Source organism: Mobula hypostoma, chromosome 1 (assembly GCF_963921235.1).
Source record: "Mobula hypostoma chromosome 1, sMobHyp1.1, whole genome shotgun sequence".
Lineage (NCBI taxonomy): Eukaryota > Metazoa > Chordata > Chondrichthyes > Myliobatiformes > Myliobatidae > Mobula > Mobula hypostoma.
Genome location: NC_086097.1, coordinates 88,571,055 through 88,596,560, shown reverse-complemented (window position 1 = coordinate 88,596,560; position 25,506 = coordinate 88,571,055). Strand labels below are relative to the sequence as shown.

Below are 25,506 nucleotides of genomic sequence, written 5' to 3'. Positions count from 1 at the left end.
GCGGTGAAAAAGACGAATGGTATGCTGGCATTCATAGCAAGAGGATTCGAATACAGGAGCAGGGAGGTACTACTGCAGTTGTACAAGGCCTTGATGAGACCATACCTGGAGTATTGTGTGCAGTTTTGGTCCCCTAATCTGAGGAAAGACAACCTTGCCATAGAGGGAGTACAAAGAAGGTTCACCAGATTGATTCCTGGGATGGCAGGACTTTCATATGATGAAAGACTGGATCGACTAGGTTTATACTCATTGGAATTTAGAAGATTGAGGGGGGATCTGATTGAAACATATAAAATCCTAAGGGGATTGGACAGGCTAGATGCAGGAAGGTTGTTCCCGATGTTGGGGAAGTCCAGAACGAGGGGCCACAGTTTGAGGATAAAGGGGAAGCCTTTTAGGACCGAGATTAGGAAAAACTTCTTCACACAGAGAGTGGTGAATCTGTGGAATTCTCTGCCACAGGAAACAGTTGAGGCCAGTTCATTGGCTATATTTAAGAGGGAGTTAGATATGGCCCTTGTGGCTAAAGGGATCAGGGGGTATGGAGGGAAGGCTGGTACAGGGTTCTGAGTTGGATGGTCAGCCATGATCATACTGAATGGCGGTGCAGGCTCGAAGGGCCGAATGGCCTACTCCTGCACCTATTTTCTATGTTTCCATGTAAAACATCACGTATGCCAATCTGTAACTGTGCTACAAGTTCATTTATCTTATTCTGTGTACTGCACACATTCATACATAACAGCTTCAGTCCTGTATTCACCCCTTTTGATTTTGTCTGCGTCTTACATTGCAACTCATCTTGTTCACTGCAATTTTGCTCTATCAACAGCCTCTGCTCACTACACATTACCTCTGTAAACCAGGTACCTCATCTTCAGCACTATTATCCACCTTTCCTACGATACTTCTTGCATTGAAATATATGCAGCTCAGGACACTATTTGCATCATGCTCAACCTTTTGATTCCTAACTTTGTCTGAGGTCTTAGCAACAGCTCCCACCACAAACTCTCCTCAAGCTGTCCTGCACTCTGGTTCCCATCCCCCCGCAACTCTAGTTTAAACCCCACCATGCAGCAGTAACAAACCTTCCCGCTAGGGTATTAAACACCCCCCAGTTCAGGTGCAAGTCGCCCCTCTGTGCAGGTCCCACTGTCTCTGGAAGAGAGCCCAATGACCCAAAAATCTTATGCCCTCCCTCCTGCACCAACTGCTTAGCCACATTTTAAATGGTATTATCGTCCTAGTTCTGGCCTCATAGCGCCTGGCATGGGTAGTAGTCCCGAGATCACAACCCTGGAGGTCCTGCCCTTTAACCTCACACCAGTGCAGAACCTTGTCACTCATCCTACCCATGTCATTGGTACCTACATGGACCATGACTTCTGGCTGTTCACCCTCCCACTTAAGAATGCTGAGCACTCGATCCAAGATATCCCGGACACCTGCGGGGGGCGGTGCGGGGGGGGGGGGTACATACCATCAGGCAAACTCATTCTTGCCCACAGAGCCTCCTGTCCATTCCGCTAACAAATCCCTTATCACCACAGTGTGCCCTTTCTCCCCCCATCCCTTCTGAGTTACAGAGGCAGATTCAGTGCCAGAGACATGACCATTGTGACATTTCACTGTTAGATCATCCTCCCCAACTATATATAAAGTGATAGACCTGTTGTTGAGGGGGATAGCTGCAGGGGTACTCTGCACTGGCTCCTTAACCTCTTTCCCCTTCCTGACTGTCACCCAATCTCCTATGTCCTGCACCTTTGGGTGTAACTACCTCTCTATATGTCCTATCAGCCTTCTGAATGATCCAGGATTCATCCAGTTCCAGATCCAACTCCTTAACGCAGATTGTTAGAAGGTGCAGCTGGATGCACTTCTGGCATTGTAGTTGTCAGGGACACTGGAGGTCTCCATGCCTTCCCACATCCTGCAAGAGCAGCATTCCACTATCCAGCTGAGCAGATATAAAGAAGGGAAGGAGAAAAAAATAACTTAACCTCGAGCTTTTTTTTTTGTTTTGCCTCCACTGAATGAAGCCTCTCTTTTTCACTGTAGTGACCTGCTGCTGCCATTTGTACTTGGGCAGTGGACCTGATTGAAGTACCCTCCTCTCAAAACTTCCGATGTCTGGATTGGTCGCTGGTCAAAGCTCATACATCCCATCTTTTAAAAACCCTGATCTCCCTTTTTTTGTCCACTTAGAGGATAAGTGTGTTACTAGCAAGGACAACATTTATTGACCATCCCAAATTAACCTAGAGAAGGTGGTGACGAGCAAGCTGTCTTAACCACTGCAACCTCCTGATGGAGGAATCTCCACTGCTCTGCCAGGTAGGGAATTCAATTTTGAAGTTAGGTTGGTGTGGAATACATTAGGGAACCTACAAATGTTGCTCTTCTCATGCACCTGGTGCCACTGCCCCTCTTTGTGTTATATCTCATGTGAAGGGGCTGATGAATAAACCATTGCACCTCCTCAGTCTTGGATTATTATGCCAGCTGCACACAGAGTAAAAGTCCTCAAACCTCTGAACAGCACTTGGCAAAATCAAACCTGGCCCTATTTGGGAAATGAAAATACTCAAAATAAACATTGAATAATTCTCTCAGTAAAAGTTTGCAGTGCCCATCATTGTTTGATTCTGTTAATCTGCATATCTACTGTGCACCAGGTGCTTGGCTCCTGGTATCAATTTATTTCAGCAATAAGCAGTATTCTTAAGTAAATGGGCTTTCCATAAAACATGGGGCTAATTTTCAGCTCCTGCAGGGAAAGATAAATATACTGACAGGCCAAATAGCCAGGTGGAATATTCAATTGAACCAAGTCTTTACATAAACCAGACAACCTGGTATTCTAGTGGGTTGCAATTCAATGATGTTTTCTTTTCTCTCAAAATCTTCTCTGCACAAGCTGGAACATGGATAATGTGTTAGTTTGTGAAAGCAAATAATAATATTCTGATGAGAAAACATTCTCTACTGAAATTATCTATGTTCATCATTATCTCAGTGGCAGTCAGAACCTTGTATGGAAAGCAGGACTTTACTTTTGAGCTGCTATTTCTAGAAGTCTGGGCATGATGAATGAGGTGGCAACAAAACAAATGATTAAAAATATCAGCTCCCAAAATCCTTGAAACTATGTGAAGTTTGTGATTATGGATCTGGCAGAGGGATAGTAATAACCTTACAAACAGGAAGCAAGGGCAAGTTGTCTATAACTTGTGCTGAGGAACAGGTCAGGCTGATTACTAAAATGTAGATTACAGAAGTTTTCCCCTCTTACACCTGTGACTTGAATATTTTTATTCTTATAATTTTGTTCACTTTCAACTTCTGTCCCAGTTTTGTTGGCATTCTTATCACTTTCCTGACAAATTGGGGACAGCTCTTTTTCCCTTATTAGAGAGTGAGAGAGAGAGCCTGTGGTATGTCGAATTACCGGGTGAACAAGTAGTCTTTGGGGGACTGCAAGTCTGTGTCTTTATTGATGCTTTGCTGCACGCTTGAGTGCTCAGTGGGGGTTGCCGATGCTTTTTGCTGGTGGGGGAGGGGGAGGGTTGTTGCTTTACTGCTGCCTGTGCGTGGGAGGGTCTTTGGGATTCTAACATTTAACAGTCATTCATTCTTCGAGGCATTCCTCTGTTTTCATGGATGTTTGCAAAGAAAAAGAATTTCAGGATATATACTGTATACATTACTCTGACATTAAATGTACCTATTGAAACCTATTGAAATTGTCTGCACCATTACGTTACCTTAATTTGTTTCAGATACCATTCAATCACTGAGGATTTCTACCACTTTATACTTCCATATACTCTACACATCAGTCGCCACAATTGTACCCAGTTGTAAATTGGAGGCAGATTTTACAATTTGTTCTGGTTGCTTTGCTTGCTGCAACTGTTCAGAAAACAAATCAATATGGTGTCAAAATTGTTTTACTCTGCCAGCTATGTTTAAGTCTCTTGGTTTTCCTATCTTTTCACCTTAAATTTATGAGTGAAACATGCAATATTGTAGCTGGTAAAGCCAATGTGCAAGAGAATCTTTCAAAATTCTTTCTCATTTGGAGCGTATGTATTGGATTAACAACAGAACAAACTCTTTCTAGAATCCTTTATTCCTCCTCATGAGAGCTGCAGGACTGAATTTTTTTACTTCGGTTATTTCCCAGCCCATAACCCACTGCCACCTTCCTAAATCCCACCACCCAAAAATCACCCTTCAGTGAGGAAGCATTGCATCACCTGTTGACACAAAGCACAATGATTCAACCAGCAGAGCTGCTGCCTCACTACTTTTGCGACCCGACTACCGTCTTAATCACAGGTGCTGACTGCGTGAAGTTTGCTTATTTCCCCTTTGACCATACAGAATTCCAATGAGTACTCTAGTCTCATCCCAAAGGCTGATGGGTTAATTAGCAGCTCTGTCTAGCCCCTGTGGCTGATTGGTAGGAGGCAGTGAGTAGGAATAAAAGGATCCTTTTCTGGTTGGCTGCCAGTGACTAATGGAAAAAAAAGGATCAGCCATGATTGAATGGCAGAGCAGACTCAATGGACCACATGGCTTAATTCTGCTCCCATGTCTTATGGCCTTGTGGTCTGAATTGTCTGCTCAAATATACCAATTTGCATTCTTGGCAGAAACTCACTGCTGGCAGTAAAGTTACTCCCTCAAGTGACATAAGTTCCAATATATCAGAGTTTTGATCATTGATCTGCCTTAGCTAATAATTCTGTAATTTTACTTTACATGGAAACAGCTGGTAGAAGTAGTTTCCTTGCTTCTTAGTACATTGTCATTTAGTTTCATATCAAGTAAATACTTGTACGGTAGAAATGGGTCAAATAGAGTTGCACCAGAGCAATTATAGCTGAAAATTTTGACTACAGAGGTACAGAATAGATTTTCTCTAAATTCACCCTGGGATATTTAGTAGCATTTTCCTCTCTGGATCTCAGAAAGCATGAAGAATCTGCTCTTTAATAATCGTTATAAAAATATACTTTATTCATAAAAATCCGTACATATGCAATGCAGAATATTTAAGGCAATGTTCTAATTCTGTCCTGCTGCTCCCAAACATAAGCTACTCTTTATATATCACGGCTGAGTAAATAGTTCACGGGTTTTTTAAAAATTAATTTTTTATGCGTTTCTACAGCATAGCTACAGAAAAAAACCTTCAACAAAATGGAGATTTATACAGTGCAAAACAAACACGTCCAACATATAATTCATAACAATAAAGAAAAAGCACCCAAAATAGACTCATTTAAGATTAGTATCCTCCCCAACCTCCCACTAAAAAAAAACCCAGGCCAACCACTTCTGTGTATAAAAGAAAAAAATAATCAGAGCATTCAACCCCACAGAGCTGTAAATATATATATATATAAAGAAAATATAATGCCAACTACCAAAACTATAATGTAATTCACAACAAAAAAACCGTAAAACTTGCAGGAAAAAAGCTGAAAGTAAGGGATTGTAGTACAAAAAAAGGGATGGACTTAATCTAAAGAGGAGTTATGAAAGTATTCAAGAAAAGGTCCCCACACCTTATGAAACTTTATGTCCAAATTAAGAAGTGAATAATGAATCTTTTCAAGGTCTAAACAGGACATAATATCACTAAGCCATTGAGCATGAGTGGGTGGGGCAGCATCTTTCCACCTAAGAGGAACTAACTATCTAGCCAAGAGAGAGGCAAAAGATAATGTTCGACATTTAGTCGGACTCAGGTGCATGTCTACTTCACCCAAGGTGCCAAAAAGAGCAATCAGAGGGTTAGGTTCTAAGTGACAATTAAGAATCACGGGGTTTTAATACAGATCACATATTAGTATTCTGTGGCATTTCAGTAACAGAGCACCACTGAACCATGCTACATACTTACCCATGGCTACAACTGCACAGACACACAAAGAACTCTTTGCCAGAGTTGGCTAAGGTCACATTGACCATGCATTTCTACACTTCATGATCCTTCCAGCTGGAGATAGAGACTTCTACCATATATCTCTCTCTGATGCTCACCACTGAATAAAGAGATCCAAAAGAATGTTCTTCCATGCCTAAGGAGAGCAGGCAGAGCAGGGAGTTGGCTTTGTAGTATGGACTTCCCTCATGGTGCAAGCTGCTATCAATTGTACTCACATATCAGCTAATGCATATACCACAAACAAAACAGATTCCTTCAGTGTCCAACCAGAGCATATCATGCAGTTCATACTCAAGACTATCTCCAGCAGCGTCACCCGTGTTTAATCTTTCATAACAAAGTGGTGGCAGGCCAAAACTTGCTCTGCACTAACCACTTTGCCACCGGTGTACAACTCATGCATTTACAAGTTGCTAAAATCTAATAAGCAGATACATAGCTGGAAGAAGGCTTTTATTGCAAGAGGGTTTTAACATAAGAATGAAGAGAAACACAAGAGGTTTTACAGATGCTGGAAATCTGGAGCAACACACAGAACACACAAAATTCTGGAAGAATTCAGCAGGCCAGGCAGCATCCATGCAGAGTTAAAAACAGTTGACATTTTAGGTCAAGACCCTTCATCAGGACTCGGCCTGAAACATCAACCATTTATTCCTCTCCATACAGTAGATGCTGCTTGACTTGCTGAGTTCCTCCGGTATTTTTGTGCATTTAACAATGAAGGTGTTTTGTTATAATTATATATGACACTGTTGAGACTACACCTGATGTGTTGTGAAAAATTTGGTTTTCTTACCTAAAAAAAGGATGTCTTTTTAACTTTATCCCATATACTTAATTGTTATTTGGAACCTAACGCTCTGATTGCTCTTTTCGGCACCTCGGCAGAAGTTGACAAGCATCTGAGTCTGGCTAAGCGTCGTACATTGTCTTTTGCCTCTCTTTTGGCCAGATGTGCAGTCCTTCTTAGGTGGAGAGATGTTGCCCCACCCTGTCATACTCACTGGCTTAGAGACATGATGTCCTGCTTAGACCTTGAGAAGATTCATTATTCATTTCTTAATTCGGACATAAAGTTCCAAAAGGAGTGGGGTGTCTTTTCTTGAATATTTTCATAATTCCCATTTAGATTAAGGGTTTCTCCCTCCTTTTTTTAATTTTGCGTTTAAATCCCTTACTTCCAGCTTTTTTTTGGTTAAGACAAGTTTTTTTTAATGTCTAAACATATTATAGCTCAGGTAGTAGGCAATATACCTTCTTTTTATAAATATAGCTCTGTGGTGATAAAAGTTCTGATTGACATTTCTATATATTCTAAGGTTGGCTTGGAGTTGGGTAGTGGGAGGGTGGGGTGGTAACTAACTTTATATGTTTCTACTATGGATGCTTTTCCTTAACTGTTGTGAACTGTACATTTGATATGTTTGTTTTGCACTGTATAAACCTCTTTTTTTTTTACTGTTTTTCTGTTGTTGCATTGTAAAAAACTTATTAAAAAATTAATAAAATAAAAGGATATATGTGCTATAGAGCAGGGGCTCCCAACCTTTTTATGCCATGGAGCCTTACCATTAACTGATGGGTCAATGAATCCCAGATTGGAACTCCTGCTATAGAGGGAGATGGACCTGGCCAATTTCTGGGATGGTGGTGATCTGTCACAAGAGAAGTTGAGTAGGCCAAGACTTTTTTTCTAGAGTTTGGAAGAATAAAAGGTAATTCCGTTGAAAATCTTCAGAATACTCAGTGAACTTGACTGGGTCAATGGAGAAGGATGATTCTCCTGGCTGAGTTGCTCAGTCAAGTGTAAGTCATTTCAAAATGATGAGTAGACTGCTCAGGATTTAAGTAAGGAGAAGTTCGTTTACTCAAAACAGATTGAATCTTTCGTATTTTCCACCCTGGAATAAAGCTCAGTTACTGATTGCAGTGAGAAATGGGATTGATAGATTTTTGGATGTTAGAAGGATCCAGGGATATAGGGATAAGACAGAGTGTATGAGGTAAAAAATCAGTCATGATCTTGCTAAATGGTAGAGCAGGTTTAAGGGGCTGAATGGCCTACTCTTATTCTGAATTCTTCAGTTGATGAGTGATTTACTTACAATGAATGCAATGATTCCACACACAATCTGATAGAGATTGTGAATAATTGATGTTAATTTAAATTTACATTTGTCAGATTTGTAATGTACTGTGCTACTGCTGTAAAAAGCTACATTTCCTGGAATTTACACTCCAGGCATGGATGCCCATGCCAATAATCTTGAACTTGAAACCTGAATTGAGAAGACTGCTGATGAGTTCAAGCAATCATTCTCAGACATCCCACCCTGCAAAAACTCATTTCAGGGAGGTAGCACCATCAATTTGCGGGAGACTTCCGGGAGAGGTGAGATGTCTGCAATAGAGTAGCTCCTTAGCAGCCGACCAGCTAGTTTAAATAACGTTAGCTATGCTAATGAACGAATGACACCTGTTAAACTTACCTCAACATGTCTTTTACAGTCTTAATCCACCATGGGCAATAGAAAAGTCACTGTTGCAAACAGTGCAGCGAGCAACACTGTCATTATTTTGACCCCTATTAGGCAGGGGCACCCTTTAGTGTAGTCTGGGGTGACGTACGTTTTATATTTTTTTGGAACACTCTGCCATGGCGTGCTCTCGCTCGCGCGCGCTCTGTCTCTCTCTCGTGGTCGCTCGCGCGCTCTCAAGCACTCTCTCTCGCTTTCTTGCTCGCTCTCTCTCTTGCTCTTATACAGTGAAACATAGAGTGAAATGTATCATTTGGGTTTACAACCAACACACCAAAAGATGTGCTGGGGGCAGCCCGCAAGGGTCCCTACACATCCTGGCACCAACATAGCATGCCCACAATGCACAGAACACAACAAAGCAGCATAGACCAAGCGACAAAGCAACAACTTCAAAACAAGCACTGTGCCCCCCTCCCAACCATTCATCCATGAACATACACAGTCCCCTAACACCAGGACAGGTCACCTTCTTTGGACTCCAGCCTCCACTTGACTGGTGGATGCGCAGATATTTGGCCTTTCATTTCCCCAGTAGTCTGAAGAGATTTTCAGGCTCAGGATCTGGCCATTGGACCTTAACTTCTAATTGACCTTCAGGCTTCAATCTGGACCTCTGAGTGACTTTCAAACTTCAGTACTGAACCAGGACTCAAAAATGATAACGAATGAGAACTCGAAATCCAGGCTTACAGTTGTAAAGTTATGAATGGCAGAGACAGACTGTCAGTCCACCATACCTATACAGACCATCAAGCAACTATCTATATTCATCCTATTTACCAGCAATTGGTCTGTAGCCTTCTGTACTCAGCATGCCTTGCAAATCCTAGGTGTTGCCTGCTCCACTTCAAAAGGATGCAGTCTAACCATGTACACATTCAGAGAAGTTATTCAATACGAACGGGTGCTGAGACGTTTACTCGACACAAGCAACACTCAGGATATTCTGTGTCTGATTTACTATCAGTTTATTCCTTTCATAAATCACACTAGCTCAGACAATAACCATTAAAGCTATTTGGATGGATAGTTAATTTTCCAAATTTGATTTCAACCTGATAGGCAGCTCTGTAACAGCAGTGACACTGAGCAAAACACACTTCTATCTAACAGCCTTTCAACCTAACAGGGGGAGCTGATCTAATCACGGCTTTCAAGTGTTGTTTTGGATTGTGCAATGAACTGCCGTGATTTAATGGGGCATCAAGTTATTACATATTATACATCAGTGTGTCGCTTGTGTTGAATATTACAGACCTATTAAGATTATAGAATTTAAATATAAATGCAGTAGAAATTGCATCAGTGATTATAGTACAACAAACTCTTCAAATGATTTATTTACTTCCTAAACTGCAGAGTAAAGAGCTGTTCGGCAGAGGTCAGAAAGAGCATCCAATTGTCCCATGTGTAATTTCTCACAGTCAGAATTAACGTACATCTCTTCCAATAGCAGTGCCTCTGCTTGTTTGCATTTTCTCTCTCTTTTTCTTTGTTTCTTAAACAATTTCTACTGTTCTCTCTACTCCTCTCTCTCTAAAAATCCATTTCTCACCTTTTCTGTCTATGAAATTCTGCATTGTTCTTGTCCCCCCCGTCCTTTATCTACATCGATTTAATCAGTCTCCATCTTATGATAGGTGGGCGCCATTGAGTAGATGACCATGTACTCGGCTGAAAAGGGCAACGGGGAGGAGAAAGGCAGGGTTTAAGTTCCTGCCAAGTATGAGAGAGACAGACCAAGAACCGGGGCTAAGGTCCAAGCTATGGAGGACCAGAAGCCTCAGTTGGATGGAAGGAGGAGAGCAGAGGAGGGGCATTGGTGTTTTGACATATAAGGTGGAAAATAGTTCTAAGAGGGAAAAGAAGATCAGTACTAAAACAAAACAGAGGAAGTGTGTTTGCTACTGCAGCAGAACACCATATCAAGAAAAAAGGATCTTTCTCTCATGTCTTTGCACCTATTCCACCAGGTTTATCCCATTCTGCTCAATAGGATCTCCGGGATATTTTTTTCTTCCTTGCAATATCTGCTTCTCTCTTTTTCCCCAACTCTTTTTCTAACACTGAAGCTGGTGGCATCTTACAGGAATATTCTCCCTCACCCCTTCTTCCTCTCTTTCTCCCCTCTCTTTTTCCATCTCTGTCTTCACACACACACACATTATATATATACACACACACCATAATGAACTACTTAAATGAAGAATGCTTAATCAACCTATATACAAGATTGCTCAAATATTACTGAAATATTAAATTACATAGCATTCCTCCCCATTGAGCTACAAACTGCAGCTCAATAGAGAATGTGTCTCAACTATACAGTGTATTATATGATGCAACTACTATAAACAAATATCCACAGCATAGTAAATCTTAAATTGTCCCATTTAAGCCTAAAGATTTAATCACTCTTGTGGGATAACATCTTTCCTGACAAGGGGAATCACTCTGCTTGGCAGGTAAGATTTGTGCCTGTGAAACAATCTCAGGTTCTAGGGCCTCCTCCATGGTGGCTGTAAGAGTTTATTCTGAGACTGTAGGAAGTGGTTCTGTCAGTGGTAGCCTGCTTTCTTCTCTAACAGTTGACTTTGCTTTCCTCAACTGATTGATGTGCCATCCAAGAGTGATAACTCCTTGTTTGAGGAACCTTCAATTTTGCCTCAGCTGTTTTTCCTGCACACTCCCTCCAAGACAAAGATTGAGGAGATCCAAGTGTGAACGCAAGGGATGGCCCAGGAACAGCACAGCTTGTGAGTTGTTGGTTTTGGTGTGTGCCTCATTACAATAGGCAAGCAGAATATTGGCGAACTGTGATTCGGTGTCAGTGTGCTGCATTCTGCTGACATTGCTCACTATGCATTCCTAGACTTTGAACAAACCTTTCCACCAAGCCATTTGTAACTGGGGTACGGTGCAGATGTAATATGTCTTATTCCATTCAGTTTTAGGAATGACAGAAGTTGTTCCACTACATGCTGTGGTCCATTGTCACTGACTAAGTGTTCTGGAACACCAGTCAATGCAAAGAGGCTTCTCAACACATCAATAGCATGTCAGGCTGTTGGAAATACTTCTGGCCACTTTGTAACTGCACCCACTACTAACAAGAAATTTGTGCCTATGAACAGTCCAGCAACAGCCACATGAATACTCTGCCAGGGCAATGCATGGCATTCCCAGGGATGGCGAGGCGCTACTCTTGGCATCTTCGAGATGTGCCGGCATCCTGTACGGTGCGTGACAAGCTACTCAATCTGTTGATCTATCCCAGGCCACCAGACAAAGCTTTGAGCCAACGCTCTCATTTTGACCACGTCAGCATGTAGCTGCTCCAACACTTTAGCTCTCAGCTTGGGTGGTACAACAACTCTCAATCCCCATGTTACGCAACTTCCATCAAGGACAAATTTATCTCGGTGCTGTTAAGAATGGGAAGAATGGGGAAACTGGAATTTCTGGAACACATTCCATCCATTTTGGGTTGCCATGTAGACCTGAGACAGTGTGGAGTCTTTTCTGGTTTTCTTTTGGATCTTCTATGATGTAATAGGGGGACTTTCAATTTGCGTTAGGGAAAATACATCAAGCGGAGTATATCTTTTGGTAAATATTTCTGATATTTCCTTTTCCAAGGGTAAATAGGACAATCCATCAGCAGTTCCATGATAATTCATCCTCTTGAATTCAGTCTTGTAATTGTGTCATCCAAGAAACAGAGCCCATCTCTGCAATGATGCTACTGCTGTTAGTGGAACACACTTCTGTGGATTGAAAATGGACACTAGTGGCTATGATCAGTAACGAGGGTAAACTCTCTCCCACACAAGTACTGGTAAAAGAGTTTTACACCCCAAACTAGAGTCAAAGCCTCTCTGTCAATCTGTGTGTAATTTTTCTTTGCAGCAGTAAGGGAACGTGATGCAAAGGCTCTGGGGCATTCACTTCCATCACTCAGAACATGTGACATGACTGCACCCATACCATAAGGTGAGGCATCACAGGCAAGTTTCACCGGATGGTGTGACTAAAGCATCTGACATCACCATTTCCTTACCTTTTTGAAAGACACCTCAGAATGCTTTGTCCATTGCCATTTCTTCCCAATCTGCAGTCATGATTTCAAGAGATGGAGCACAGTCACCAGGTTTGGTAGGAACCTGTCATAGTAATTGACAAATCCTAAAAAGGAGCACAACTGTGAACCATCCTTGGAGTATCCACCACTGCTCAAATTTTCTCAGCACACTTGTGTAATCATTGTGCATCACAGGGTGACCATAGTAAGCGATGCTTGGATTAAGAAATTCACAACATCATCTTGATATTTTGGAGATGTTCCTTATCAACTTTACCAGTACTAATGATGCTATCCAGGTAACACTGAGTGCCTGAGAAGCCTTGCACCACCTGGTCCATAGGTTTCTGCTGGAGTGCAGGTGTGGATACTACTCCAAAAATCAGCCTATTATAGTAATAAAGCCCTTTGTGAGTGCTTTTGGTGAGAATCACTTTGGACTCTTTTATTTCCAATTATAGATAGGCCTCAGTTAAGTCTACTTTGCTGAAGTGTTCTCACCCAGAAAGGTTTGCAAAGATATCCTCTAACCTGGGCAGAAGGTATTGACCTACTTTCAATAGAGTTCATGGTGACATTAAAATCACTACAGATTCTCACAGACCCATTCTTCTTGGCTACTGGGGACACTGGTGTTGTCAATGACCTCCACTCAATCTCTGAAAGAACTCATTCTGCCTTCATGTGATCTAGCTCACTGGCTACTTTATCAGGAATGATATAAGGAACTGGGTGGGCATTGTAATACTTGGGTGTGGCATTTTCATTTAACACTATTTTACCCTTGATATGTTTGAGTTTTCCAATGCCATCCTTGAACGCTGCTCTGACATCATCCAGTACCTTTCTTAATTTGCTTACAGTTGACGTTATTACAGGAGATGTGGCATGCAAGTGGTGGATGGACTCTCCAATCAAGTTGTAGTTGTCTCTGCCAGTCACACCCCATAATGTTGATCCTCCTGTTTTTACCGCATACAAGCTCATGTTAGTTGTTGTATTTCACTGTCAAGAAACTCATTCTCACAGGAGTTATCCTTCCTCCGGTATAAGTTCTTAGTTGGATATCTGGAGGCTTCAGTTCAGTATATTTGAAATGTTGTTCAGACTCATTTTGTGGAATAACTGAAACAGCCAAGCCAGCCTCCAATTCCATTTTAATTAATTTGCCTTTCACTTGTGACATAAGCTTGTCTATTATCAATTTTCACATTGTAAATCTCAAGGCCACTCAGTCCTGTGTCACTCTCATCATTATCAGGTTTTTCATCAACAGCATGCAGATTAGTGCTCTTTTTGAAACTTGAACTTTTTAAAATCTTTTTCTCTTCCTTGTGCAGTCCATTTATTTTTGTCTGCCTGACATGCTTTTTGCATGTGTCCTACTTTGTTGCTTTTTCTGCAAGTTTCACCTTTAAATCTACTTTGGCACAGTGAATGTGAGCCCCTGCCACAAACATTATTTTGTTGACACTTACTTTCATTCCTGACTGACTATAACTCCATTATGTCTCTGTCTGCAGTTTCTGTTCAAACAGTGATTTCAACTGCTCTTTTAAGTGTAAGTTGTGCTTCAGTTAGAAGATGCTTTTGAAAACTTTCTTGTAAGATTCCACAACCAAATGATCTCTCAGTACACCATTAAGGCCATCATTGAACTGACAATGAAGAGAAAATCTGCAGATGCTGGAAATCCGAGCAACACACATAAAATGCTGCAGGGACTCAGCAGGCCAGGCAGCATCTATGGGAAAGAGTAAACAGTTGATGTGTCAGGCTGAGACCCTTCATCAGGATCAGAAAAATCAATGAGAAGTTAGAGAAAGAAGGTGGGAGAGGGGAGGAAGAAGTACAAGGTGGTAGGTGATAGGTACTTGAAAATTGACTTGGAAGCTATGTGGCATAAGATGGCAGTGAAGATATGTTCCCAGGAAGGAGACCTGGCTGTGGTAGCAGGTCTGGGTGAGCACACAGTTGAAGAGTCGCCTACTACCTTGTACTTCTTCCTCCCCTCCCCTCATATTAGAAAGAAAGAAAACCTACAACACAATACAGGCCCTTCGGCCCACAAAGCTGTGCTGAACATGTCCTTACCTTAGAAATTACCTAGGGTTACTCATAGCCCTCTATTTTTCTGAGCTCTATGTACATGTCCAGGAGTCTCTTAAAAGACGCTATTGTATCTGACTCCACCACCGTCGCTGGCAGCCCATTCCATGCACTCACCACTTTCTGCATAAAAAACTTACCCCTGATATCTCCTCTGTACCTACTTCCAAGCACCTTAAAACTGTGCCCTCTCATGCTAGCCATTTCAGCCTTGGGAAAAAGCCTCTGATTATCCACACGAGCAATACCTCTCATTATCTTATACACCTCTATCAGGTCACCTCTCATCCTCCATTGCTCCAAGGAGAAAAGGCCGAGTTCACTCAACCTGTCTTCATAAGGCATGCTCCCCAACCCAGGCAACATCCTTCTAGATCTCCTCTGCACCTTTTCTATGGTTTCCATATCCTTCTTGTAGTGAGACGACCAGAAATGAGCACAGTACTCCAAGTGGGGTCTGATCAGGGTCCTATATAGCTGCAACATTACCTCTCAACTCTTAAACTCAATCCCACGATTGATGAAGGCCAATGCACCATATGCCTTCCTAACCACAAAATCAACCTGTACAGCAGCTTTGAGTGTCTTATGGACTAAGACCCCAAGACCCCTCTGATCCTCCACACTACCAAGATGAACCACCTCACACTTATCTGGGTTGAACTCCATCTGCCATTTCTCAGCCCAGTTTTTCATCCTATCACGAACACCAGATATTCTTGCTTTAACTTCTCATCTTTCTTCCTGATGAAGGGTCTTGGCCTGAAACATCGACTATTTATTCTTTTCCATAGATGCTGCCTGGCCTGCTGATTTCCTCCAGCATTTTGTGTATGTTGCTTGGATTTTCAGCATCTGCTGATTTTCTCCTCTTTGTCCAGAAATGCCTACCCTAAAGAAGTTCAAATCCTCTCACTGCTCAAACCCTCTACTGCTCCCCTCTGACTCTTTGACCATGTTCTCACGCAGATCTTCTATTCAGCCACATATGCTGAAATGGACTCCCCTTCTTTTTAATTTCACTTATGAAACCTAACACGTTCTGAAATCAACAATGGTTTTGGTCCTAAATGTTCCTGCATTACGTTCATGATATTAGCATAACTCATTTCGGCTGGTTTGGTTGGAGCATTTAAACTGTGAAGCAAACTGCACACCTCTAAACCCAACGCACTCAGCAAAATTGGTACTTGCTTCATTGGCTATTCCATTTGCTTTAAAATACAGTTCATTTTGCTCAGTATACATGAGCCTGTTACCTGTTGAGCAATCGAACATGTCTATCTTTCTGAGGTAGCCAGCCATGTCTGCTGTTTTTTTTAAATGATTATTATCATCTTGTACTCACTCTTTATGAACCTGTGAGTTCTTCCATTTTCTGCCTATTTTTAAAAAACTCAGTTTTGTCTTTCCATCTAAATAAAAACATACTGTGCTGCTTTCTTTTAACTTGAATAGCAGTCATCTTGGGTTTGTTTTAAAAATATCTTGTCTCCAATGTTATGTTTTGTAACTTCAAAGCATTAAACTGGTTAAAAGGAAGACATGGAGTCTGAAATGTGAATCTAACTTAAGTTTTTACTTTAAGCGAGGTATGCACACATCACATGGTACTGTGAAGACCTATGCAATTCATATATGTAACTCACATATAACCCATAATGAATTATTTAAAGGAGCAAAAATGCTTAATCAACCAATATATATACACACAAGATTACTCAAACATTACTGAAATATTAAATATACAACTATCACCTCTTCAGCTAGAACCCCCAAGCAGTGATCTTGCTGGCTTGTTTTTACAGTTAATTAAATCAAAGGGCTACTTAAATAGCAAGTAAAATTGGATTCCACATTAGACAATAAAATGCACTAACCTAAGGAAAATAATTTTTGTTATGATATAACCCTTCCTGAATTGAATTTGCATTCTTACTCTAGTTAAATTTCCATTCCAAGTGAATGAATTAGTGGATTTGCAGAGTTTGCCCATATCAGTAACATTAGTTATACCTCAAGAGATAACACTCCTTTGTCTCTGAGTCAAAATTTATGGTTTCTAGTCTCCCCCCCTACCCCCCACCAAAGAGACTTGTGTTTATAAATTGTGCCAACTGTGCACTAGTGAGAGAGTGCTTCTCCGTCATCGGCCCTGTCTTTTTGATGGGGTGGGTATTAAAATGAAGTTCTGTTTGCCCTCTAAGTCAGAAGAAAAATCCATGATTCTGAAGAGAAGCAGGGGTCCAATCCCTATGCCATTTAAAATTTATCAGTCAACCAAAATTTATCTCTTCACAACCATTACTATATACACCAAAGTGGCCACTATATTAGGTACAACTGTTCATTAAGGCAAATATCTAATCAACCAATGATATGGCAGCAACTCAATGCATGAAACCATGCAGACATGGTCAAAAGATTAAACTGCTGTTCAGACCAAACATCAGGATGGGGAAGAAATTTGATGAAGTGACTTCGACTGTGGTATGATTGTTTGTGGCAGACTGGGAGGTTTGAGTATTTCAGAAACTGCTGATTTCTCAGAATTCTCTAGAGTTTACAGAGAATGATGTGAAAATCAAAAGAAAAACTTTCAGTGAAGAGCTGTTCTTGGAAAAATATGGCATGTTAATAAGAGAGGTCAGAAGAGAATGGACAGACAGCTGACAGGAAGGTGGCAGTAACTCAGATAATCATACATTAGAACAGTGGTGTGCAAAAGAGCATCTCTGAATGCACACATAAAACCCTGAAGTACATGGGCTACAGCAGCAGAAGATCACAAACACACACACAGTGGCCACTTTATTTAGGTGCCTCCTATACTTTAAAAAGTGACCACTTAGTGTATCTTGTCATTATCACAATGCTCTTTGTAGGTTTTTTCTGCATACAAATTACTTGCTTTTCTCCTGTCATGGCAAGTATAACTGGAAGTATGTCATAAATGTACTTCAATAATCGTAAATTCCTTTAGAATGTCGCAGGATGTGAACGGACATACGAAGATGTATTGTACATCATTGTTAAGAAACAAAGGCATTAAGTCAGAGGTCAAATTTACTTTGATACAATCAGGTATATTTTGGAGGGATGCTGAATATTACCTAACCTCAAATTTTGATTGTATCCTTGCTTCTTGCTTCTATTTGCCAGTGCAAAACCTTGTTAACAACAGCTGAGGAGGTTCTGGTAGTTGCACACCAATGCTTTTATTCTCCCTCTCTAAACCTCTTGTTAACCTATCAATCACTACCCTAGCCTCACCCTCTCAGAGATATTCCCTCTACCCCATTTTTTTCTCCTACACTCTCATACGAACTTAAAAATAACCTGTTTCTCTCTTTCCCTTTTCTGGAAAAAAAGGGTCTTTGATCTGAAACACTATTTGACCTGAATAACACTATTTCTCTTTCCATTGCTATCCAGTGTTTCCAGTATTTTCTGTTTCAGGTTGCCAGTATCCTCAGTTCTTAGATTTTTCACAATGTCAGTTATTACTGACTTCCTCACGCGTCTTTTGCCTGATATAAATGAGTTTAATTTTGAATCCTCCATTAGCAAACCTGCCATCCAGGACTTGCTTAGTGTAAAATCAAGTTACATCATCATTTCCCACTCTCGCTCTGCCTATCTGTTAGTCTCTAGTATTAATGTTACCCCCGTCTTCATATCCTGTAAATCAATAAGATCTGTATGGAAAGGATGGCTATGCTGGGTCACATCACTTACATCAGGTTAGATCCAATTACTGAGTCAGTGAAAGGAATTCAATACATTCAGTGAAATGTAGACTAACACCAGAAAAGCAAACATGAACATTGAAAGACCACTGTGAAACTCCCACTGTTTCATTAAAGCCATTTAGGGAAAGGACCTTGTTACCTCTGGTCTTCCTTACATGTGAGTTCTATCTACATCCCCGTTGAATGTTACTGTTCCCTAAAATGATCCAGTCGTTATGCCAAAGGCAATGTCCATATTTCAAGAACAAATAATATCATGGATGCAGGAAAGACTTCTCTAGGCTGGATGTCAGCACAGCACATGTGAAGAACTAACTTTTGACTGGAGAAACCAACTAAAGAAACCAGATATCAGCTGAAGAAATACTGAGCAGCATTAAAGCCAGCAGCAGACAAAAGCAAGAATTAAAATTCTGCAACAAACAATCTGCTGAAGGAATTCAACAGGTTGAGCAACTTTAACACGTATTGTTGATGTTCCGGGTCTAAACTCTGTATCAGAGGTAAAAGCTTGCACGTCCCAGTGCCAGGTAAGCAGCAGGGGAGGAAATTGGAATGGGCTGTGAAGAAGAAGGGACATTGGCAGGGGATATCAGCAAAGGTAGGAGAGAGTTGCAGGGCTGATCACAAATGATGAGTATGAAGTTAACTTAAGGGAAATCGACACTTCGTAATCTCCAGCAGTAACATAGATAGGGGTGGCCCTTTAATATTGATATATTAAACATGCCTGCAGCTTGGGCTTGTAGACTTGATCAAGGCCTGAACCACCTGCAAAAATCAAATGTGTAACAGAACTGACATTAATTCACGCAAGCAGTCTTCATGTACATATGTGTCACCTGCACAGAGGGTCTGCTCTGTTTTTTAAAGAAATGCTTCGCACAACTAATTGCCAATCATGCTTAACAACGAATAAGTAAAAATTCACATGTAGTTCAAATGAATTTGTATGAAAAAAATAACCTCAACAAATCCCTATGCAGACTTCAATTTAACAATGAACAATCTGGTATCTCAATGAGAAAGCTTAAAATGTAACATTCAAATAATAGGCATGCGATTTATATCATGTACATTTATATCTGAACAGCTGAAATCATAAACAGTGCAATTTTTCCTCAGGATATACCTTTTGAATAACACCATAGTTTTCCAGTATAACAGCCATTTAATTGCACTATCCAGATTTTTTAAATTAGTTAAGTAATCTTGATGCTCAAAACACTTGTGAACAACACAGATGGTTCGATACAATTTTATTTTTTGTCACCTAAACACCAGGATTGAGTGACTTTCTCCTATTTCTGTCCCAAATGTTCCATTATTGGATTTAGAGAAAGGGTCTATCAATAGGATCTGATGTGCAAACTCTGCCAAGAGCAGAATCAAAGGTAAGCAGATAATAAAGAGAAATGAATGAGTTCTAGTCATTCTTCCAGTGAAGCTGGTCCTTATATCAAAGCTGCACATGCTGTACTCTTTAAATCACCTTCTCACATACTTGCAGCTTCAATAAATGAATGAACACACAGCTCTGTCTTTTTTGTGACTAATATCAGAGAGATGCTACTTTGTAGACCCAGCGGAAGTCTAACTCTCCTGATATTTCCCATGTCAATGTTAAATGCATGGCTTTGATAAATCATTCTTTTCTTTTATTTATGATTTGATGTTTATTTACTTGATTGTCAACAATGGAATGTAAAATATTTTGATCAAATGACAGGGTATATGGTACAGCTTCTCCAGAGCTGACAATAATTTGTTTTCCCACTTCCTCTAGGGCTGAGTTTACTGACCCAATTTTTGGATACAATTACACGTTGTGTCTCTGCTTACTGGTAGATGAGTTGAAATTGCCCAACCTTAGATCACATGATATCTTTTCAGCTGAAGAAGAGGTGAAAGTCTTCATTTTTTTGACAGTACATTGGATTTAACCAAGATGTTGGAACTGAAATTTTACTGTGTAAATTATTCCACGCAATGCAATCACATTTGTTAGTAACTGTGAATCCAAGCTTCTCACATTAGAGAACAGCATTAAAATAAATATTTGAGTGTGGTGTTAATTCTCCTATCCATTATCAACATAAGATATGGATGTGATGCAAAATTGATCTGAGCTAAAACTGTCCACTTTCTATGGTTTGTTTCACTTAAAATTACCCTTAAATACTTAAGCACATGGAAGCCTGGTTTGTAAATGTAGCTCCACTAATCAGCCATTGAAAAGCAAATAAAAGGACATAGAGAACTGAGGTGGTATTGGATGATGTTCATATTCAGGTTGCTGTCATTGTAAGCAGCATCATAGAAACACTGTCATGAATCTAGATAGTTACACTTATCAGCTGAAAGCACTGACATTTGCGTAGTTTTACCTTCTGTTTCATTGCTCATTGCTGTGTGTTTTAGATCCTATCAAGTGTTCAAATTTACATAATGCTCGTCACTTCCCTCATCAATATCTCATAAAGTGAAATGCTGTTGCTGATGTGACGTTGGCGGAAGTGCAAGTCATTTTGAATGCACAAATATCATATTTGAGCTCCTTTTGATTAGTGAAATGTTAACAAGTGTACTGGGGGTGAATTTCTCGCAACACCAACAGATAGAAAATGCTGGAGGAACTCAGCAGGTCAGGCAGCATCTACGGAAATGAATAAACAGTCGACATTTCAGGCTGAGACACCTTCCTTCTTCAGGGCTGGAAAGGAAGGGGGAAGCTGCCAGGATAAAAAGATGGTGGGAAGGGGAAGGAAGATAACTAGAAGGTGATAGGTGAAGCCAGGTGGGTGGGAAACATAAAGGGCTGGAGAGGAAGGAATCTGATAGGAGAGAGGAGTGGACCATCAGAGAAGGGGAAGGAGGAGGGGACACAGGAGGAGGTGATAGGCAGGTGAAAAGAGGTAAGAGACCAGGGTGGGGAATAGAAGAAGTTGGGGGGGGGGGAGCAGTATTGAAATATTTTTTACCAAAGGTGAAATTGACATTCAAGCCATCAGGTTGGAGGCTACCCAGACAGCAAAAGATATCTGAGAGGCCATCAGATTTAATCTAATACTTGTTAATGATAAACTGCATTCCAACAGACAGAAGGGTTTTGGTTAAGCAATGTGCAAAAGATAGACAGCCAACCTTGTTTGAACGTTTATAAGACAAAGGCTATATAATTTCTGTATAAATAAAGTAGATTTATAGTTCTATGATGCACATGTAACAGTATTTGTACAAATCCAAGTTTGAACTTAAACACACAGGCATAACCTTGCAAAAATTGTACTGAGATTCATAAGTGAACAAAAAGCAGAAAATACTGGAAACACCTAGCAGGTCAGGTAGCATGTGTGGAGACAGTAACAGAGTCAATATTTTGGGGGTAGAGAGAAAACAAGTTAACTTCAAGTTGCAGAGGAGGTTGCAACCCCTTGCTTCATCCCAGCAAGAATATCAGAGACATTCCATTTGTCCAGTCCTCCTCAGGTTCTTTTCAACTTATCACTGACTTGTTTCCTCTCTTTCCCAATTCTGAGGAAGAGCCTTCAATGTGAAATGATAACTTTGTTTCTCTTTCCAGAGCTTCTTTTCCAGAGACTCTGTCTCTCCTGCTGAATGTTTTCACCATCTTCTGCTTTTACTTCTGATTTCCAGCATCAGCATCTTGTCATTGATTCTCATTTACATGTTGCTCTATCTGATTATCAAACTGCGCATGTGCAGTGTAGGAATGGCTGCATGAGCTTTATGTAAATCTGGCCAAGTAGACTTGCCTGTGATGACACTGGGAATCTTTGACAGAAAGCTCTTCACTGTTCGAATAGGCACTCCACCCGCTTTTTCATCCTGCATCCGCATGATAATGTTTTCTATCTGTTGAAGAAAGAAAAAGACTATTGGTTGATTCTCCTTTTTGTTAATTTAATAAACATAAGCCCTAACAAGCAGAGCATTCTGGCATCAATACCAACTGCGATCAAAATGCACATGGTCTGGTATAGTCAAGCATTTTGTGGTACCATTGGTTTCTCACGCTGGCTGGGAGGGAGATTGAGGGAGACAGTTGAATCTTAGCGTCACGCAGTATGGAAACAAGCCCATCAAATCCAAGCCAAACATACACTTAACATTGTATTTGCTGCTCTTTCTCATCAATTACCTCCAGTTTCTATCACTCACCTACATGAGGGGTAACTTACACTGGCCAATTCACCCACCAACCTGCGTGTCTCTGGATGTAGGAAGAAACCAAAGAACCCAGGGGAAACATATATACATATACTGACATACTATACACACACAAGCACGCATACAGATATAAATGCAATCACACACACACACACCAAACACAATATACCTACATAAATACAGATCCCCTAGTCCACACCATTTTTTCAACTCCTCCCTCTGCCAACTTTAATTCCTCTCTTTCCTGTAATTCCCTCTCCACTAACTTTCTCTTTTGCTCCCTCTTTCCCTCAATACCTTTCTCTCTCAGCTTTCCTCCTTAGATGCTCCCCTTATTAGATCTCTCCCTCAGATGGCTATGATTACTATATCACCTGCTGAACTGGCAACCCTCTAGATTGCCTCTGCAGTAAAATCCACCTTCAGACATCAAGGCCTCAGTTTAGTTGTAGCAGAGAAATCAGTCATGATCTGAAATCTGCCAGGTTGTGGCATTATTCCCAATAACACCAAAATGATATGAGATACTTATTTCAGTAGTACCCACTTTCCTGCCAAGGGTACTTTCAAGCTTACTTGAACCCAGAGAGTGAAATTTCAAAAAAACAATTCCCAATATAATTCCATAATTACCTTATTTAATGCCTTCCCAACGTTTATTTTAGTAACAGTGGTTATAAAAGTGGCTAGTGGAGAGGAGTCTTTTAGTTTCGTTGACGATTGAAGATTCAAGTTTGTTTAATGTCATTTCCTGTACACAAGTGTAAGGAGAACAAACTAATTGTTACTCCAGATCCAATGCCCCACAAAATAACCACAAGAGATAAAGAACACAACAATAATAATAATATTAACAATAATAAACACAATATGTATGAATACATAAGAAAGTTTATAAACATAGATTGATTGTATGTCCATAAAGAGATGCTAGGCTGCACATAAGATGACTGATGGCAAGTAATAAAGTAGTGGTGGATGTGCTGATCAGCCTTACTGCTTGGGGAAGGTAACTGTTTTTGAGTTAGCACGGGTGTTACGCAGCCTCCTTCCTGATGGGAGTGGGACAAACAGTCCATGAGCAGGGTGTGTTTAATTGTCTTTGCAAAAGCAGATTTCCCATGTAAGAAAGACTAAAGGAGATAGAGAATTATTCAGTGCATCATAATTGTACTTTAGACAAAGTAATTGTTGAACCATTTCACAAAACTGGAAAAAATCTCCTTTCAATCAGTCACACTGCAAAGAAATCTGAGAAAAGCAACAAATATGGGCAGTAATAGTTCTTGTCAGATGATAAGATAATCTAGTGAATGCGAGGGTATGACGACAATGAGTAAAGTCTAAGGCATACATTGCAGATTGGTGGGTGAGATGAATCATGCTAATGCAATTTTATATTGCAACCACTTCTAACTATGATCCTGCATGTCATTTGTAAGAACTGTTCTATTTGTATTATTGATTCATTTTGGCAGTTCAGTCAGATTTTCTTTCAGTAAATACAGATCCTTCTTTCAAACAATGACCCAACTGTAAACAGGGTTACGGTCATCAGTAAACAGTGTTCCGATAACCTTCACTGCAGAGCTATAACCCTTTCGTTTGCTAGAGTGGCAGCTATTTTAGCAAAGTTTGTTCTGAACAAATGAGAACAAACACATCATTTATTAATTTCTAAACTGAACTTACTCATAAAAATACACAAGTAGAAGAACCAATGTGTGGCTCTCTTTGCACTCACTGTGTTGTCAGCTCTGTACATTGGTAGTGTTAACACATTTTGTGTACCTAGCACTATTGCCGGGATGGTACAGATTTCAAGTGTTTGCTACACAAGACCCATCCACACAATGTCTAGTGGCAGAAGGACCTTCAACAGCATTTCTTCCCCATGTATTGTGGGATGGAATGACCCCTGTGGAGAGAGATGAAGTACACTACATCTCTACATTTGTGCTTAGAAGATCGAGGTGAACCATTAACAAAAATCAAAATTCTCCTGGGGTCAGACAGGGTGGTTAGAAGTATGATGGTTCTCTTGATTGGGATTTTCAGAACCATGAGTCACAGACTCAAAATAAAGGGTGAGTGGTTGGAATTCTCTACACCAGTGAAGACTGATTTGCTGAGATACTCAAGACCAAGATCTTTGAATGATATGAGAATCAAGAGATGTAAGATTAGTACAGGAAAGTGAGGTTGAGGTGAAAAATTCATCACCATCTTATTGCATGGTGCTGCTGTCACAGTGGGACGAATAGACAAATTCTGCTTCTGTTTCTTATGTTTAGGCCTTGAAACTGCACTTTGTCATGATAACAGTAATTTTTCTATTCAAATGGATGTGTTAACTTGTTTAATTTAAATGCTTAAAGAGAAAATTACAGTACCTCATAGCAAGCAAGGAGTTCCCTAATCTATTTTGAAAAACTACTGAGGAAAATCAGTGGGTTGGACAGCATCTGTAGAGGGAAATAAACAGTTGATATTTTGGGTGCATTTCCTCCCACAGATGCTGCTTGACTCACTATGTTCCTCTAGTAGTTTTTTTTTGTTTCCAGATAGCAGTATCTTGTGTCTTCCAGTGTTTAGCCTCCTCTGAGCTTTAAAGAAGCCTTTCAGAGCTGATTCAAGCTCCTGCTCCTGGCCATGATATGGTGAATCTTACTCTGCACTACTGTCTGAGCATAAAGTGCAAAGGTCAGCTTTGTGACAAGGTGGCCAGTGAGGATTGAGCTAAGAGGCAGACAGCCTATGTGGAAACTAGATCTCAATGTGAGGTTAACTTATATGGAAACAATAACTTTGGGTGGTAGGGTAGTGTAGCACAATTACAGCCTCATCAACCCACATTAAATT

General features: G+C 40.5%; 1 protein-coding gene across 1 annotated transcript in view; it reads right to left on the bottom strand.

The window, feature by feature from the left end:
- LOC134348657 (regulator of G-protein signaling 6-like) overlaps positions 1-22,323 on the bottom strand; it is a 185,171-nt gene extending 162,848 nt beyond the window's left edge. The window contains exon 1 of the mRNA XM_063052410.1: positions 22,230-22,323. Coding sequence (XP_062908480.1) covers positions 22,230-22,314 — 85 coding nt within the window. The 5' untranslated portion in view covers positions 22,315-22,323. The remainder of the gene's footprint in view (positions 1-22,229) is intronic.
- Positions 22,324-25,506: the final 3,183 nt, after the last annotated feature.